The 18,618-nt window shown below is 45.8% G+C and overlaps 1 protein-coding gene across 2 annotated transcripts in view; it reads left to right on the top strand.

Moving 5' to 3' along the window:
* The window catches only part of PIWIL1 (piwi like RNA-mediated gene silencing 1), a 510,395-nt gene that overhangs the window by 157,505 nt on the left and 334,272 nt on the right, over positions 1–18,618 (top strand). For both annotated transcript variants that reach the window (XM_077461809.1, XM_077461808.1), the window contains exon 7: positions 712–792. In XM_077461809.1, the coding sequence (XP_077317935.1) occupies positions 712–792 (81 nt within the window). The remainder of the gene's footprint in view (positions 1–711; positions 793–18,618) is intronic.

The raw sequence follows: 18,618 nt of genomic DNA, 5'->3' as shown, positions 1-18,618 counted from the left end.
CTACTGTCTGTGCTTGCCTGCCCCCTGCCTTGACCTCCGCTTGTTTCCTGGACTCCCTGCAGTTGTACTCTGCACACGCTAGTAGTCTCTGCATGCTCAGTTGGTTGTACCTGGGGGGCTACAACCTGGTACCAGCTTGCTGCAGATCCATCCCCACTATCGGGGGGCCCTGGTGAAGATGCAGGCTGGGGAATAGACTCCCCACCCTGGAGAACCCAGAGTTTGAGATCTATAAGGGCTCACTATCACAGACACCTGACATCTAGTTTTTGCCCACTTTTTTTTTTTTTGTTGCTTTGCGACATTCCATTGTGTCTCTGTCCTTTATTATACAATTAAGATCAGAGATATTTTGATCTATCTGTAAATTCCATATTGTACAGGACACAGGCTACCCTCCCTCAATTCTCCTTGTTACTCAGCATTGTTTGCTTTAAAACAGAAGGGTAAGGTTATAGGCGAGGCACCCCAAGCGGGCATGCCCCCACAAGCTTGGCAGGGTCCAATCACCGGAAGATACGAGCCTATATTTAACCCTTGCTGCATGATTGTTTCCTGTTTCATGTGCTGTGGAGATTACAGGTAAGTCTAAATTCCTCTTCTCTCGCATCTAGCCAACACATTAATGTCTTCTGTGGACTGATTCTAATTTGTAATATTACACTGTATTACTGTGTGATGTCTAATTGCGTTTGATTTTTCTGTTTTTAGGTTGCTCAAATTGATGAATATGAAACAAATTGGTCGCAATTACTACAACCCCGATGATCCAATTGACATCAGAGAACACCAGTACGTTATTTAGCTTTCATGTTTTTATTATATTATGGAAATATAGCAGAGTGCAGTAAAGTTAACCACTTCAGCCCCAGACCATTTTGCTGGCCAAAGACCAGACCACTTTTTGCGATTCGGCACTGCGTCGCGGTCATGCGACTTGGCTCCCAAACAAAATTGACGCCCTTTGTTTCCCACAAATAGAGCTTTCTTTTGGTGGTATTTGATCACCCCTGCGGTTTTTATTTTTTGCGCTATAAACAAAAATAGGGTGACAATTTTGAAAAAAAACGCATTATTTTTTACTTTTTGTTATAATAAATATCCCCCAAAAATATATAAAAAAACATTTTTTTCCCTCAGTTTAGGCTGATACGTATTCTACATATTTTTGGTAAAAAAAATCGCAATAAGCGATTATTTATTGGTTTGCACAAAAGTTATAGCGTTTACAAAATATAGTTTTATGGCATTTTTATTAATATTTTTTTTTATTAGTAATGGCGGCGATTTTTATTGTGACTTGCGACATTATGACGGCCACATCAGACATTTTTGACACATTTTTGGGACCATTGTCATTTATACAGCAATCACTGGTATATAAATGCAGTGATTCCTGTGTAAATGACACTCGCAGTGAAGGTGTTAACCAGTGGGTGGCAGTGTAGGGGTTAAGTGTTCCTAGGGGTGTGTTACTAACTGTTGAGGGCTTGGCTTTCATTTAATCTACTGTTTCCAGGACAAAATAATAATTTTGCCTGCATAATACAGGAGCAGGGTGAGCAAAGTGTGAATTACCTGCTTGGGTATTTTTATTATTATACAGGATTTATATAGCGCCAACAGTTTACACAGGGCTTAAAAAAATGAAGGCGGCCATTACAGTTACATTACAATTTGGTACAAGAGGAATCAGAGGGCCCTGCTCATTAGAGCTTACAATCCATAAAGGGAGGGTCAATTGATACAAAAGCTGATGGAGGAAGTAAAACCGTGTACGAGTTAGAAGCAGGATAGGCTTAATTAAAGAGAAGGGTTTTCAGGGATCGTCTAAAGATGGATAGGTTAGGTGAAAATTGCACAGATTGGGGTAGGGAGTTCCAAAGGATGGGAGAAGCTGTGGATAAATCCTGAAGGTGAGTACGGGGGAAGGTGACAGGGTGATAGAGAGCAGGAGGTCTAGGGAGGGCCCAAAGAGAGTGGCTTGGTTGGTATTTTGGGACTAGGTTAGTAATGTAGCTGGGGTCAGAGTTATGGATAGCTTTGTGAATTATTGTTAGTACTTTGAATTTTATTAGTTGGGTGAGTGCAAGCCAGTTGAGGGATTGGCAGAAAGGAGTGGAGGACACTGGATGGTTGGTAAGGTGGATGAGTCTTGTAGAAGCATTTATTATTGACTAAAGGGGGGGTAGTCTATGCAAAGGCAATCTAATGAGGAGGGAGTTGCAGTAGTCGAGGTGAGAGATAAACAGGGAGTGAATTAGAAGCTTGGTGTTGTCATTTGTTAAAAAGGGGCGTATTCTGGATATGTTGTGGAGGCCAAGTCGGCATGTGAGGACGGAATGATAGATGTGCCATTGATCTTTGCAGAGAAGTCAGGGGAAGGGGCACGTGGAGGAGGAAATATTTGAAATATTGGAAATTGGGTACCAACGTATCTAGAATGGATATTACTTTTAATATTTCTGTTTGGTTACTGCACTTAGAGGGTGCTGTTCTTTTGTCCTTTATCCATTTCAGAGTTTTTGTGCATTCTCGAACTGGCAGCCCTCCATGGAGAGCTTTTCTATTGCTTTTAGTAATTGAATTTTGTTCCTTACATGGACTACTATTATTAGATTACTGTTTCATACCTCCTTGTTATATCCTGAGTGCGCCGTATATCCCATTGTTTTTAGGTACCAGCTTATCTGACAGGCCTAACAGATAGACCTCTATAGCCAGTCTTACAGCGATCGTTGTGACAGACCCAACACAGTCTACCACGTCCACCCAGAACTGCCGGATGTGCGGCAATGCCAACAAAAGTGCAAAAAATCTGCTCCAGCAGCATTGCACCTCCCAACAGTTCAAAGGATGGGCAGGGAAAATCCTCGCTAGTTTAGCAGGAGTGTAGTATATCCTATGAAGGAACTTGAACTGTATCAAGTGATCACGTGCCGTCACCAGTCTAGCAAACGAGGTTCTCCATACATCGTTTCAATCATCATTGTTCAGCTGCAGGAAATCGTACAAACATAAAGTGAGCAAAAATGGGAATCCCGCTTATTTAAGATAGTAGCATTTACTAAATGGATTTTGGGGTGTGTGATCAAATTTTAGACTACATCAACACAGAAAAATAAAAAACAAATAGATCTCCACACACCTACCTGAGTTAAACTAACTTGATTTTACTGCCTTATCCTTATTTCATGACTAAGCCTATTTATGACGTTTTGTGTTTACAAGTTAAAATCCGTATTTTTTGCTAGAAAATTAGTTAGAACCCCCAAACATTATATATATATATATATATATATTTTTTTTAGCAGAGAATATAGAGAATAAAATGGTGATTGTTGCAATATTTTATGTCACAGTATATGTGCAGCGGGGTTTTAAACGCAACTTTCTCTTATCTTCACCAACCGACACAGCTCCTCTTTGTAACAAAATGGGTTGTTAGCCCCATCACTGAAGATTACTAGGCAAAGTTGTAATACAACACTTCAGAACTTTTAGTTCCGTCCAGGGGGGCGGTCCCTAGGCTACAATCCCCACAGTCTGCCCTAGCAGCCTCAGTTTTATTTTGCCTAGTGAAGGAGATACACCTAGGAACCCTGCGGGCTCATAGGTCCGTGTTTTTTTGATGCAGAAGCTTGGCTTTTTGCGCAAGATGAATGATTCTGTGATCTTCTATGAACAGCTGGGTGACAGGCTGGTTCACTTATCCTTGTAGTCTCCCCAGTCTGGCCATCGAGCGTGTGCAGGTCGCAGCTACGGCTTGGCAGGCCGCGGCATACCTCAGCTCCAGAGGTGGTCGGTGAGCTTTTATGCTCCGGGGCATACATATGACTGGGCTACCAATGTCTGCGTCACAGAATGCCAGGCCAGTAGACTTCCCTGTACTGATCAGGAGTTGGCTACAATGGAATGTCTCCCAGCCTTTCAGGACTGGTAAGTACAGCTCTCCCTGTCTCGGCAGGGTTGAGCAGCTGGGCATTCCCTGGGAGGGTGATTCAGGGGCCCCCTCACCCCCCTCTCTTCTCTCCCCTGTCCCTAACTCCCCCCCCACAGGTGGGCTGTACATGTACTGAGCGGTGTGTGTGTGCCCTGGGCTCTCACCTGGGTTCTGGCTGTGCTGGGGTGCCTGGGTCCTGTGTGTTTTAACCGGAGGGTGCCTGTGAGGTTTGCCCCTGTGTTGGTGCAGCGTTGTGTCTGCCACATGTTTTCCTTCTGCCTCTCATGGCGCTGGCTGGTTTTCAGTGTGGGCAAGGGACAGCATGCTTCTGGACTTCAGGCGGCCATTTTCCTGGTGATTCCTGGCCATTTTCCTGGTGATTCCCTATTCACAACACTGGCGGCCTTTTTTTCCGAAGCCGGACCACATTTTTTGTGCTCTAGCAGCAGCTCCTGTGCGCTCAGCTTCCTGTTTTGTCATCACAGCGCTGGGAGGCTTTCTGTGTAATCTGGACATGTGTTTCATATCGCTCAGCGATCTTTCACCGATCGTGCTGATGGACTGCCACCAACACAGCTTTGGTCCCTCTGCATCTGGGAGGGCTAGGGATCTACAGGCACTGCTGTAAAACAGTGCAGAACTCCTCAGGGCAGTGAGTCTGGCGGGTTAGAACCCCTGAGTCAGCGGCATCAAGGAGGGTGGGACTGTCACTGTCCTAAGTCCCCTTCGGATAGCAGACAGGGTAGGGTTAGCATGGCTTCAGAAACTGGTGTTTCCTCCCCCGAAATCCAGGCAATTGCAACCTGGTCACCCTGACGGTGGTCCTAAATTAATTTGTTGCCAAGATAGAGGTGGTGCGCAGGAAGAAAAGTGCTAAAAAGCGGCCTCTGCCCCCCCGTCTCCCCGTCCTCTGGGGAGAGCTCTGACGCAGACTCGGGTCCTGCTGAGGCCGGTGACCCCTGCTCTGTCTTGTCAGATGATGCTGACCAGGACTGTTCGGACAGTGAGGATGAGTCCCCGTCACGGGTCCGTCCTCTAAAAAAGCGCTTGTTGGAGCACTTATTACAGCTGTGCGTGATACCCTGAAGCTTTTTTCCGAAGCCGGACCACATTTTTTGTGCTCTAGCAGCAGCTCCTGTGCGCTCAGCTTCCTGTTTTGTCATCACAGCGCTGGGAGGCTTTCTGTGTAATCTGGACATGTGTTTCATATCGCTCAGCGATCTTTCACCGATCGTGCTGATGGACTGCCACCAACACAGCTTTGGTCCCTCTGCATCTGGGAGGGCTAGGGATCTACAGGCACTGCTGTAAAACAGTGCAGAACTCCTCAGGGCAGTGAGTCTGGCGGGTTAGAACCCCTGAGTCAGCGGCATCAAGGAGGGTGGGACTGTCACTGTCCTAAGTCCCCTTCGGATAGCAGACAGGGTAGGGTTAGCATGGCTTCAGAAACTGGTGTTTCCTCCCCCGAAATCCAGGCAATTGCAACCTGGTCACCCTGACGGTGGTCCTAAATTAATTTGTTGCCAAGATAGAGGTGGTGCGCAGGAAGAAAAGTGCTAAAAAGCGGCCTCTGCCCCCCCGTCTCCCCGTCCTCTGGGGAGAGCTCTGACGCAGACTCGGGTCCTGCTGAGGCCGGTGACCCCTGCTCTGTCTTGTCGGATGATGCTGACCAGGACTGTTCGGACAGTGAGGATGAGTCCCCGTCACGGGTCCGTCCTCTAAAAAAGCGCTTGTTGGAGCACTTATTACAGCTGTGCGTGATACCCTGAAGATTCAGCGGATTCAGCGGATCCATCTGCTGATGTACCGGTCCCTTTTGGGTCCCGCAAGCCAGCACGTTCACCTACGGTATTCCCGTATCTGACTTATTTTGACAAGTTAATTTACAAGGAATGGGGTCACCCACAACGGACCTTTTCGGTCCCCAAATACATGGCGGTGCCTTACCCTTTTGAGGAAAGCCTTCTCAAGAAATGGTCGGCTCCTCCGGGTGTGGACCCCCCAGTATCCAGGTTAAATAAAGTAACCACAATCCCGGTTGAGGGGACTCCTGTATTCAAGGATCCCACGGACAGGAAGGCCGAGGCAGTGGCTCATTCCTTGTTTACAGTTGTGGGGTCAACTGCGAATTAGGAGAGCAACAGGCCTCCCCTGTCTGCGTTGAACTAGCAGACCAACTAGTGCAAGGCCTTAAGTATGTCTGTGACACGGCCCTGGATACTCTCCCTCTGTTATCCAGGGCTTTAGTGGCAGCTGTGGTGCTGAGGCGCCTGATTTGGCTAAAATGCTGGTCTGCTGACCAGGCATCCAAAAAAGCCCTGACGGACCTTCCTTTCCTTGGCGACCAGCTCTTTGGAGCCTCGTTGGATGACATTATTAAAAATGCCACTTTTGGTAAGAGTACACTACTCCCACAGGCCAGGAAAGCTATGGAGCCACGCCGTAGGCAAGGGCCCTCTTTTTCCGATTACAAGCGGCTTTTTCGTCCACCCAGAGCTTCGACAATTCGTCCCCTGCCCAACAGGATGCCCAGGGACGGTCAAAAACATCCCTGGAAACTCAGGCCTAACAAGCATTGCGAACAAAAGTGCTACCGCATGAAGGTTTGCCCCCACCCATATCTCGGGTGGGGGGGGGTCGCCTTTGGCAGTTTGCAGCTCGGTGGTCCTCCCAGTTATCCGACCAATGGGTCTACAACCTGATTTCTACAGGCTACAAGATAGTTTCTCTCTTGGCCGTCAAACAGATTCTTCCCCTCTAGCATACCCGTATTCCCGGTTTGCCGGGAGGCCCTGTTGGGGGCGGTAAGGAATTTGCTGAATCGCGCGGTGATTGTACCAGTCCCGGAATCTGAACGCTTCCAGGGTTTCTACTCAAATCTGTTTGTGGTTCCCAAGAAGAAGGGGTACGTCCGATTTTGGACTTGAAAGAGCTCAATCACTTTGTAAAAGTTCAGGATGGAATCAGTTCGCTCAGTAGTCGCTGCGCTCCATCAAGGGGACTCCCTGGCGTCCTTAGACATCCAGGATGCGTACCTGCACATACCCATATATCTTCAGTATCAAAAATCTCTGCGTTTTGCAGTCGGGGAAGCCCATTACCAATTTGTGGCTCTTCCCTTTGGTCTGGCATCAGCCCCCCGAGTCTTTACCAAAGCTCTGGCTACAGTATTGGTGTGGGATCGCAATCGTGGGCTACCTAGACGATCTCCTGAGAGCTTCTTCCACCTCAGAATTAGAGGAGGATGTGGCGATCACCATGCAGACTGTGAGAAGAAGTCAGTGATTGTACCGACCCAGCGTCTGGAGTACCTAGGTTTGCTGTTGGACTCCAGGGAAGCAAGAGTTTTTCTCCCTTCAGACAAATTGTAGACTCTCAGATCCGCGGTCAAACTACTGATGACCCGCAAGTGGTTGTCGCTCCGGTTGTGCATGCGAGTACTGGAACTCATGGTAGCCTCTTTAGAGGCAGTACCCTATGCCCAGTTCCACGCCAGAGTCCTGCAGAAGGAGATTTTGTTAAAATGGGACAAATCTCAGTTGTCCCTAGATCGACAAATCCAGGTGTGCCAACCAGTCAGGGACTCTGTGATTTGGTGGTTGAGGTCCCCGGTGATTCAGTCCGGAAAATCGTTCCTTCCTCTGAAATGGACAGTGATCACTATGGACGCCAGTCTATCTGGCTGGGGTGGAGTGATGGGGGTTCAGTTGGCTCAGGGCCTCTGGTCAATGAAAGAATCTGAGTTGCCGATCAATCTGCTCAAATTGAGAGCGATCAGGCTGTGTCTCCACACATGGCCGGTGAGTCTTCAAGGGTGTCCGATCAGGATACAGTCGGACAACGCCACTGCTGTGGCGTACGTAAATCACCAAGGGGGAACAAGAAGCTCAGCCGCTGCTCGGGAGGTCGCTCACATACTTCCGTGGGCAGAGCGTCACGTGCTGGCCCTGTCGGGCATTTACCTCCGGGGGGTGGAGAACTGGCAGGCAGACTGAGTCGACAGATGCTGGACCCAGGAGAATGGGCATTTCATCTGGAGACATTCAAGCTGCTGTACCTGAAGTGGGGAACACCAGATGTGGATCTACTGGCCTCCCGTCTCAATCGTAAGGTGCCAAGATTCGTGTCCAGGACCTGAGATTGAAACTGAAACTGTTACCATGTCTGCTTCACAGAGTGGAAGCCGAGGGGATCCCAGTAATACTGGTTGCCCCAGATTGGCCTCAGCGTCCTTGGTACGCAGACCTGGTGCGTCTGGTGGTGGACGCTCCCTGGCAACTGCCGTTATGAGAGGACCTTCTGTCTCAAGGTCCAATTTTCCATCTTGCTTTACCATCGCTGGCTTTAACGGCATGGCTATTGAGAGTCAGGTGTTGAGGAACCGGGGACTGTGGAACTCTGTGATTCCAACTATGTTGAGGGCACAGAAATCTTCTCGGAAGATATTCCTTCGTACCTGGCTGTTTCTCCAGCAGGGAGTGGAGCAGAGATTGGCGTTAAGCACCATCAAAGGGCAAATCTCAGCCTTGTCTGTCTTTTTCCAATGACCCCTGGCATCGCACTCCTTAGTGTGTACCTTCGTTCGGGGGGTACAACACGTGCATCCACCATTACCCCCATCGGATTTAAACCTGGTATTGTCGGCGCTTCAAAAAACGCCATTTGAGAATATCAGGGAGATTCTCCTTTTGACTCTTTCCTAGAAAGTGGTCTTTCTGGTGGCCATCACCTTGGCCAGGAGGGTTTCAGAATTTATGGCCTTGTCCTGCAAGTCGCCCTATCTGATTATCCACAGGGACAAGGTAGTGTTGTGTCCGCAACCGTCCTTTCTACCGAAGGTGGTTTCGGCTTTTCATATCAATGAGGACATTGTATTACCATCGTTGTGTCCTAAGCCGAAGCACCCTAAAGAGGTGGCCCTTCATGCTTTGGACGTGGTTAGGGCTCTGAAGGTGTATTTGTCTGCCACGGCTCCCTTTTCGGAAGTCAGACTCACTCCACAAGAGCAATCGGAACGTCTTGGGCGTTCCGACACCAAGCGTCGGTCGCTCAGGTATGTAAGGCGGTGACCTGGTCATCTGTCCATACGTTTACCAAGTTTTACAAGGTAGACGTCAGTGCATCGGCTGCCTGTTTTGGCCACAAGGTTTTGCAGGTGGCCGTGTAGTTGTAATTGAATATGCAACCAATATTTTTTCCTGGTTTTTCAAAAAAACGCAGTACTGTTATGTTAATGCACTGTTTCATTACTTCCGCAGTTTGCTGCGGTCTTGGGGATCACTCCTGTTGAGGATACCCTGGGTTTTGTGGTGGTTTTTCCATGCACTGCTGTTTTTTTGTGGGTTTAGTTTCACGAGTTCCACTAGATGACGTTTTTATGCTGTTTTTCCCACCCCTCGTTTGGCTCTGCTTGGGGAGGTCCCATTTTGTAACAGAGAGGTGCTGTGTCGGTCGGTGAATATAAGAGAAAATAGGATTTTTGTACTCACCCTAAAACCCTTTTCTCTGTAATTCACCGACCGACACAGCACCCGCCCCTCCTTTTTTTCTCTTTACGTTATACTGCTTGTTGACGTACTGAGGCTGCTAGGGCAGACTGTGGGGATTGTAGCCTAGGGACCGCCCCCTGGGCGGAACTAAAAGTTCTAAAGTGTTGTATTACAACTTTGCCTAGTAATCCGCAGTGATAGGGCTAACAACCTATTTTGTTACGGCGAGGAGCTGTGTCGGTCGGTGAATTACAGAGAAAAGGATTTTACGGGGAGTACGAAAAATCCTATTTTTTGGGGAAAGGGACACTTCCATGAATTAAAAAAAAACAATACATTAAAGTTAGCCCAATTTTTTTTCTATAATGTGAAAGATGGTGTTATGCTCAGTAAATAGATACCAAACATGTCACGCTTTATACTTGCACTCGTGGAATGGCGACAAACTACAGTACCTAAAAATGTCCATATGTGACGCTTGATTTTTTTTTATGGTTACCAGGTTAGAGTTACAGAGGAGGTCTAGTGCTAGAATTATTGTTCTCGCTCTGACGATCGCGGCGATACCTCACATGTGTGATTTGAACACCGTTTACATATGCGGGTGCGACATCCGTATGTAGTCTCTTTGCTGCGTGAGCTCGTGGTGAAGGGGGCGCTTTAATCACTTAACTCCCGGACCAATTGTCAGCCTAAGGACCAGAGGTCTTTTTACAATTTCGCACTGCACTGCTTTAACTGGTAATTGTGCGGTCATGCAATGTTGTACCCAAACAAAATTTGCATCCTTTTCTTCCCACAAATAGAGCTTTCTTTTGATGGCATTTGATTGCCTCTGCGATTTTTATTTTTTGTCATATAAATGGAAAAAGACCGAAAATTTTGAAAAAAAAAGAAAAATCTAATAAACTCAATTTTAGTCATACATTTAGGCCAAAATGTATTCAGCCACATGTCTTTCATAAAAAATGTCAATAAGCGAATATATTTATTGGTTTGGCAAAAGTTATAGTGTCTACAAACTAGAGTACATTTTCTGGAATTTACTTTTAATTTATGACTGCCTATCATTTCTTGGGGTGCTAAATAGGCAGGGCAGTACAACCCCCCCCCCCCCCCCAAATGACCCCATTTTGGAAGGTAGACACCCCAAGGAAATTGCTGAGAGGCATGTTGTGTCCATTGAAGATATTTTTATTTTTTTGTCCAAAGTGATTGAATAATGAAAAAAATATAAAAATTTTTTACAAAAAGTTGTCACTAAATGATATATTGCTCACATATGCCATGGTTATATGTGGAATTGCACCCCAAAATACATTTTGCTGCTTCTCCTGAGTATGGGGATACCACATGTGTGGGACTTTTTGGGAGCCTAGCCACGTACAGGGCCCCGAAAACCAATCACCACCTTCAGGACTTCTAATCCCTTGTTCACACGGTCGGACATTCCGACGGAAAATGTCCGATCGGACTGTGTTGTCGGATAATCCAACCGTGTGTGGGCTTCATCTGACCTTTTCCATCGGAATGTCCGACCAACAAAGTTTGAGAGCTGGATATAAACATTTTCTGACAACATGATCCGATCGGACTTTGTCCGATCGTTTTTAGAGAATTCCGATCGGACAAAGTGCCACGCATGCTCATATCAAATTCCTAGACCAAAGCTATTGGCTACTAGCCTGAACGTAGTCCAGAATAACGTCATCACGTTAGGAATGATAGGATTTTCTGTTCGTGTTCAGTCCGACAATGCCACAGCTGTGGCCTATATCAATCACCAGGGTGGCACCAGGAGTCTGGTTGCACAAAGAGAGGTGAATCGCATTCTTGCTTGGGCAGAAGGGCATGTTCCATGCCTTTCTGCAGTCTTTCTTCCAGGAGTTGGGAAATTGGCAAGCGGACTTTCTAAGATGCCAGCAGTTATGCCCAGGAGAATGGTTTTTACATCCCAACATATTTTGGAACATATGTCACAAGTGGGGCACTCTGGACGTAGATCTGTTTGCGTCCAGATTCAACAGGAAACTGGACAAATTTGTGTCAAGGACGAGAGATGTACTTGCTCAGGGGTCAGATGCTCTGACAGTTCCCTGGGATCAGTCTAATCTAATTCATGCCTTCCCACCATTCCCGCTTCTGTCACGGTTCCTGGGAAGAGTCAAGAGGAAAACAAAGTCGGTTCTTTTGGTAGCCCCGGCTTGGCCCAGGCGTCCTTGGTACGCAGGGATCATGAAGTTGGCAGTAGGCAGGCCGTGGATCCTCCCTCTCCAGCCAGATCTACTCTCGCAGGGTCCAATTTACCATCCTGCTTTACACAGTCTGAGTTTAACGGCTTGGCTGCTGAAACCCACATTCTGAGGGATCGTGGACTTTCGGAGCCAGTCCTTTCTCCTCTGGTCAATGCCAGAAAGCTGGCCTCCAGGCTTGTTTACTACAAGATCTGGAAGGCATATGTTTCCTGGTGTGAACCCAGGAGATGGCATCCTAGAAAATATGTCATTAGCAGGATCATGGCTTTCCTCCAGTCAGGCCTAGAAATGAATTTGGCCGTAAGCACTATCAAGGTGCAGATTTCGGCCTTGTCAGCGTTTTTCCAGAAGCTACTTGCATCACATCCCCTTGTGCGGGCTTTCATCCAGGGAGCTATGCGGTTAAAGCCGCCAGTCAAACCTCCGGTATGCCCATGGGATCTGAATTTGGTTCTCTCGGCATTGCAAGGGCAACCATTTGAACCTTTGCATCAGGCTTCATTAGTTCTTTTGACTAAAAAATTGGTTTTCTTGATAGCCATATCCTCGGCTAAAAGAGTGTCAGAACTAGCAGCTCTCTCCAGCAAGGAACCTTATCTAATTATTCATAAGGACCGGGTAGTAATGCGTCCTAATAGGTCCTTTCTACCTAAGGTAGTTTCAGGATTCCATTTGAATCAAGATGTAATCCTACCATCCTTTTTTCCGGATCCACTGTCCGCAGAAGAAGAGTCTTTGCACACTTTAGATGTGGTAAGGGCAATCAGTATCTATCTTCAGGCAACTGCTCAGATAAGAAAAACTGATTGCTTATTTATTTTGCCGGAAGGGCCAGGTGGCATCAAAATCCACTCTCTCAAGGTGGATTAGACAGGTTATTTTTCAGGCCTATAGTGTAAAGGGGAAGAGTCCTCCTTTTCAAGTGAAAGCGCACTCTACTAGGGCTGTAAGTGCTTCTTGGGCAGTGCATCACCAGGCCTCCCTGGATCAGATCTGTAAGGCTGCAATTTGGTCATCAGTCCACACATTCACCAGATTTTTTCAGGTGGATGTCAGAGGGCAAGAGGATATCGCCTTTGGGCGCAGTGTACTGCAGGCTGCAGTTTAGATCCTCTGGTCCATGGCGGTCTATGATTCTGATCTGTGTCTCCCTCCCCTCAAACTGAGCATTGCTTTGGGACATCCCACTATGTAATGAAGCTCCTGTGTCCCGTGATGTATGATCAAGAAAATAGGATTTTTATATACAGCTTACCTGTAAAATCCTTTTCTTGAGAGTACATCATGGGACACAGAGCTGCCGCCCTTCTTGGGTTTTTACGTGGTTTCTTATTGCTTTGCTACAAAACTGAGGTGCCTCCCATATGGGAGGGGTTATATAGGGGAGGAATTCTGTTATGCTGCGTACACACATTCGACCGTATGTACACGGCAATTGGAACAAAATCACTCCTCCGCCCCTGCTACCCCATGCTTTGGCATATATTAACTGTGGTGGTGAAATCACCTCCTACAGCATTGGAGTCACGGCTTTATGTATCGTGGGAGCAAACACTGTTGCTGTCAAGATAGATAAATCCGCGCTGTAACTGAATGGCGTACCTGTTAAGCAAATGATGGTTAACATTATATCAAAGTAACATTACAGTATAACAGTAAGACCTTACCATACCATACCATACCATACCTGCAAAGCAAATGCCCAAAAAAAAAAAAAAACATAGTAAAAAAAATTTTTTTTAACGCAACCTGTGCCTAAAATATGTATAGGCCGAAGCATGGGACCCTCCTCCCGCATAAAAAGTTGGAGGCTTGCCCATGGAAAAGGTCGGACTTTTCCATGGGCAAGCCTCCGTCGGAATTTCGACCGTATATACTCAGCATAAAAAGTTATGCCGCGTACACACGGTCAAACAAATCATTCCTCTGCTCCTTCTGCCCCCATGCTTAGAAATATATGCTCTTTTTTTTTTTTTTTTTTATTGTGGTGGTGAAATCACCTCCTACAATACTGGAGTCATGGCTTTATGTATCGTGGGAGCAAACGCTGTTGCTGTCAAGATAAATAAATCCGCGCTGCAGCTGAATTGCACACCTGAAAACAAAAACAAAAAATGGTTAATGAAACACAGTAAACAGTAAAGTATGAAAAAGATATACCTGAAAAGCAAGTATGATAAAATATAATAAAACATTGCAGAATAGAATACAGTAAAAAAGAGCAGAACAATAGAGATAAAATAGAGTGTGTGTGTGTGAGAGAGAGAGAGAACAATAAAACGACAACTATTTTTGTTTTTTTATTATTTTTTTTATTTATTTTTTACACTTTTTTTTGTAACTGTAACAACTGTAACAGTTCGGATCTCTCAAAATGCGATGGCATCTTGGTAGAAACTGTGTAAGTGTGTCCTATTCTGTGTGAAATGCTGTACCCTACGCTAAAACTTCACTAATGTGTGGTAGCTTTCAAAACATTCACCAATGCAAAGACTAGGATTGTCAGGAGAGTGTGGACAATAATAACGGGTGTCACGGCTATATCCGCACTTGGTACAGACAAGACATCTTCTTTGGGGGGCGAGTTGGGTAGGGGTACTCTCGAGGACATATGGAAAATGCCTCTCATGCAGCCGGTTTACTGCATTTGGTTGGGAATGGTGAGGTGCAGAACCGCCTGGATACAGGAGGTCTGTGACAATCTCTTCCTAGAATGTAAGGAAGGATAAAGTCCCGCCTGAAGCTCTATATAGCACATGTGCATTCAGCAAAGCCAATTGAAATAAGTAAACACACTTTTTTGTACCAGCGTCTGGCCTTATGGGCAACTAGATATGGCATCAACAACTGGTCGTTGAGGTCCACTCCTCCCATGTTAAGGTTATATTCATGGACATAGAGGGGTTTCTCCACAACACCAGTCGCCCTAGTAATTTGGACTGTCGTGTCTGCATGAAGGGAGGTAAGAACGAAAACATTCTTATTATCCCTTCACATCACAGCAAGCAAATTATTACACTTCAAGCAGGCTCTCTCCCCAGCCTAAGATGGGAATCTACAAGCCTCTGGGGAAAGCCCCGGCGATTAGATTGCATGGTGCCACATGCACCCATCTGATGATAAAACAATTGACTAAAAAGTGGCCCGCTCGTGTAACAATTGTCGGCATAGAAGTGGTACCCCTTTCCGAATAAGGGTGACACCAAGTTCCACCCTATCTTGCCATCGCTCCCTATGTAATCTGGGCAGTTCTCCCCGGCTCTATGTAACTATCTTTTCCCTCATAAACCATAAAGCTCCATACATAGCCTGTGCCCTGTCAAAGAAGTTATAGAGCTTGACCCCGTATCTGACACGCTTGCTGGGAAGGTCCTGTTTGAAAGACAAGCGGCCAGAAAATTTAATCAGGGACTCGTCAACGCAGACAACTTGATCGGGAGTAAACAAGGCTGCAAAACGTTTGTTGAAGTGGTGTATGAGGGGTTGAATTTTGTAGAGCCGATTGTATTCAGGGTCTCCACGAGGGCAACAAAGTTCATTTTCCTTGAAGTGCATAAACCACAAGATCTGCTTGTATCGTTTCCTGGACATGGAGGCAGAGAACATGGATATATGGTCAATTGAACACGTGGACCAATACGACCGCAACTTCGTGAATTTATGTATGCCCATGTTGAGTGAAAGGCCCAGAAAGGTTTTAAATTCGGAAAGCGTAACTGGTTTCCAATAGGGCTGCAACTAACGATTATTTTCATAATCGATTAGTTGGTCGATTATTGTTTCGATTAATCGGTTAATAATCTCAAAAAAAAAAAGTGGGTCAAATTAAGGTTAATTTTCAACCACAGTGACGGGAACATTTGGAAATAGAAAACTTCTTGGTCAAAGGAATTTTCAGACCGTGTATGTGGTTTTTGTTCAGAAATGAAGTGAAAATTTCAAACAAAATTCTTTCATTCAGCGAGGCCAGCATAAGGCTCGGTACATACCTATGCAGTTTTTGCTTTTGATCTGTTTCTGCAGTGCTTTTTGCTGTGCGTTTTGATTTTTGCGCACATGATTTTACTGCAATTTGCGTTTTTTGCATTTATTTTTTGGGCAGATTAAAAACCACAAATTGCTGCAAACTCCATTACATTATTTTCTGCAGCTTCTTTATTGAAGTATATTGAACCAAAAAAGCACCTCTTTGCATTAAAAGTCCCTGACCATTTCCAAATATGCAGCGGCTGAAAAAAAGCACAGATATGAATGTGTCCCATAGGAAACCATGTAAATGAACTGTAGTGCGTTTCTGCAAAAAGCACCAATAAACACATAGATGCGAACCAGGCCTTAGCCCTTGTACACACGGTCGGAGATTCCGACAATCAAATCCGTCTGAGTAATTCCGACGGATTAATTCCGGAAGAGGTCCGGAAGTGATGTTGCATACACACGGTCGGACTAATCCGATTGTACATAACGTGATGACGTTATTTCGTTACGACAGGACTACGTCTGAGCATGCGTGGCACTTTGTCCTTCGGAGTAGGCTACACATGATCGGAGTATGTCCGATCGGAGCATTTTGTCGGAAATTTTTACCGGCAAGTTGGAAAACTTGGTCCGTCGGATATTCCGACGGAAAAAGTCTGATGCAGACCACACAGTCGGAATATCCGACAAAACGGTCCGATAGGACACATTTCGTCGGAATCTCCGACCGTGTATACAAGGGCTTAGAGGTTTAGTAACATAATGGTGTTAAAAAGACTAAAATGAGCCCTTTCAAGTACAAAAAAGCAGATAATCACTACTGGAAGGGGTTCTTTTTTTTTCTGTAGAACTATGAGAGTAATATTTACAGTAGTGATTATATTTTTGTACTATAAAGGGCTCTTTTTTTTTTTTTAACCCCATTATGTTACTGGCCAATTAATCGATTATGAAAATGGTAATTGATTAATTTCATAATCGATTAGTTGTTTCAGCCCTAGTTTCCAATTTCTGGCAAGGGAAGGTAATTTAGCGCCGATGAATTGCCCAGCATATTAATTAGTTTGGTCGACAATAGCTCTATAGAGATCTTCCGTGAAAAACAGCGAATAAAAATCAAGTGGCATAAAATCAGATGTTTCCACCTGAATACCAGTGAATGGGGGAAGTGCGGGTTCTGTAGACATGGTGGGCACCCAATCAGGATTGGCAAATTCTGCAGGAAGGACACTATGGGCACGACGGGCCTGCCTTTGTCTTCTTGTTGGCAGCGGGACACTACTTGTCCTTGCCACCTCGCCAGCTTGAACTGCACTTATGGGACTTGCCACGTCACCAAGTGTTACTGCAGTTCTGGATGTACGTCTAGGGTGTACTAGGACGCTGGGACTTGCCAGTTCACCAGAAGGAATAGCGGCGCTAGTACTGTCTCTGCTCCATAAAAGGGACCTGCGGTTCTTGCACCTCAACAACATCAGAAGATCGGGATCGGTTATGCCTGACCTTAGCAGGGACTTTACCTTAGTTGCCAGAGCTATCTGTCATGGAGCCGCTGTCGTCTATAGGATCATATTCTGAGCCTGAATCTGACAGATGAGTGACCACCTCTTCACTATCTGTCATGCTCAAACTTGTTGGCGTCTTCACTAGTTTACCTTCGATTTGCCATTCTGGGCTTTAAATTTACTGGTACAGCTAGTGAGATCCACAGGTAAAAAAGCACCGAGGCTGTCAGCAACTGTATAAAACGCTACCAAAAAAAAAAGTTAGCGATCGCAGGGATCAGGCCTGACTCTGTGAACACTGCAGTTATGTGTGTTGTGTTTTGTAAGTGACAGTGATCGATCGATACTGCACTTGGGTGGGCTGGGCGGAGGGTCAAAACGCAGGTGCTACCAGGTATCAGGGCTGATCCCGCTAACAATGTGTTTTCTGGAACCCTAAACTGCTGGGGATATTGTTCTGTTCAGATACTATACCACTAAGGGAGGTATATTCTTTGCGCATGGGTGTTAGCGGTACTGGCACTAACCTGACGTTGTCTGGGGAGACGCAGACTATCTGACCCTAAAATGTAATTGATATCACCCGCCGGGCAATCAGGGGGTTAAACCTTTATTGGGTAATAAATAGTGGGTGCCCTGATGCTATAAAAAGTAAACTAACTAACCAACCAGCGTCACCCATAACACTTATACGGTGATCACTGGTGAAAGGGTTAACTAGGAGCAATCATGGGGTTAAAACCTTTATTAGGGAATATATGGGGGTACCTGACGCTATATAAAAACTTGACGAGGAACCTAAATAACGAAATATCTAACTGGCTAACCAGCGTCAGCATTGACAACTTTTATGGGGTGGGGTGGGGGGGGGGGGGGGTGTAAGGGGCTACCCTTGACCTAAAGGGGCCTAAAGCTAACTGCCCTGACACTTTTTACAGTCACAAATAACACTAAATGCAGCGATCAGTAAATAAATGACCACTGCAATCAATGACACTGTGACTGGGGGTGGAAAGTTTGCCTATGTGTACCTGGTGTCAGTGTAGTGTTGTGCACTTACTAGGATGTCTTCTCTCCTCGGCACTCAGGTCAAAAGACCGACACGAGAAGAGTGACATCAATTCTTCCTGCATGTGTTTACAGTTCACAGTCATGGGTTCAGATCGGACCTCCCACCCGCTGGAAGGCAGGCACATATAGGTATGTTTATGTGCCTGTCCGTGCCATTGTGCCAACATATATGTACAGGCGGCGGTTCTTAAGTGGTTAAAGGTGTTGTATATTGAAATATAGATTTACCAATACATCATATAAACTATATGAACTTTATTACAAATAATTAAAAAAACATGAGACAACTTTGTATTTGTATCATTCAAATTCAATTGTTCCACTAGGCCATAATACATAGACAATACCACTTTCTCAACATGTTTCGCTCGGCAGAG

Source organism: Lithobates pipiens, unplaced genomic scaffold, assembly GCF_037356315.1.
Source record: "Lithobates pipiens isolate NorthernLeopardFrog02 unplaced genomic scaffold, aLitPip1_a1.2 Scaffold_3, whole genome shotgun sequence".
Lineage (NCBI taxonomy): Eukaryota > Metazoa > Chordata > Amphibia > Anura > Ranidae > Lithobates > Lithobates pipiens.
The sequence above is the reverse complement of the archived record's forward strand: the minus strand, read 5'-3'. Positions and strand labels throughout refer to the sequence as shown.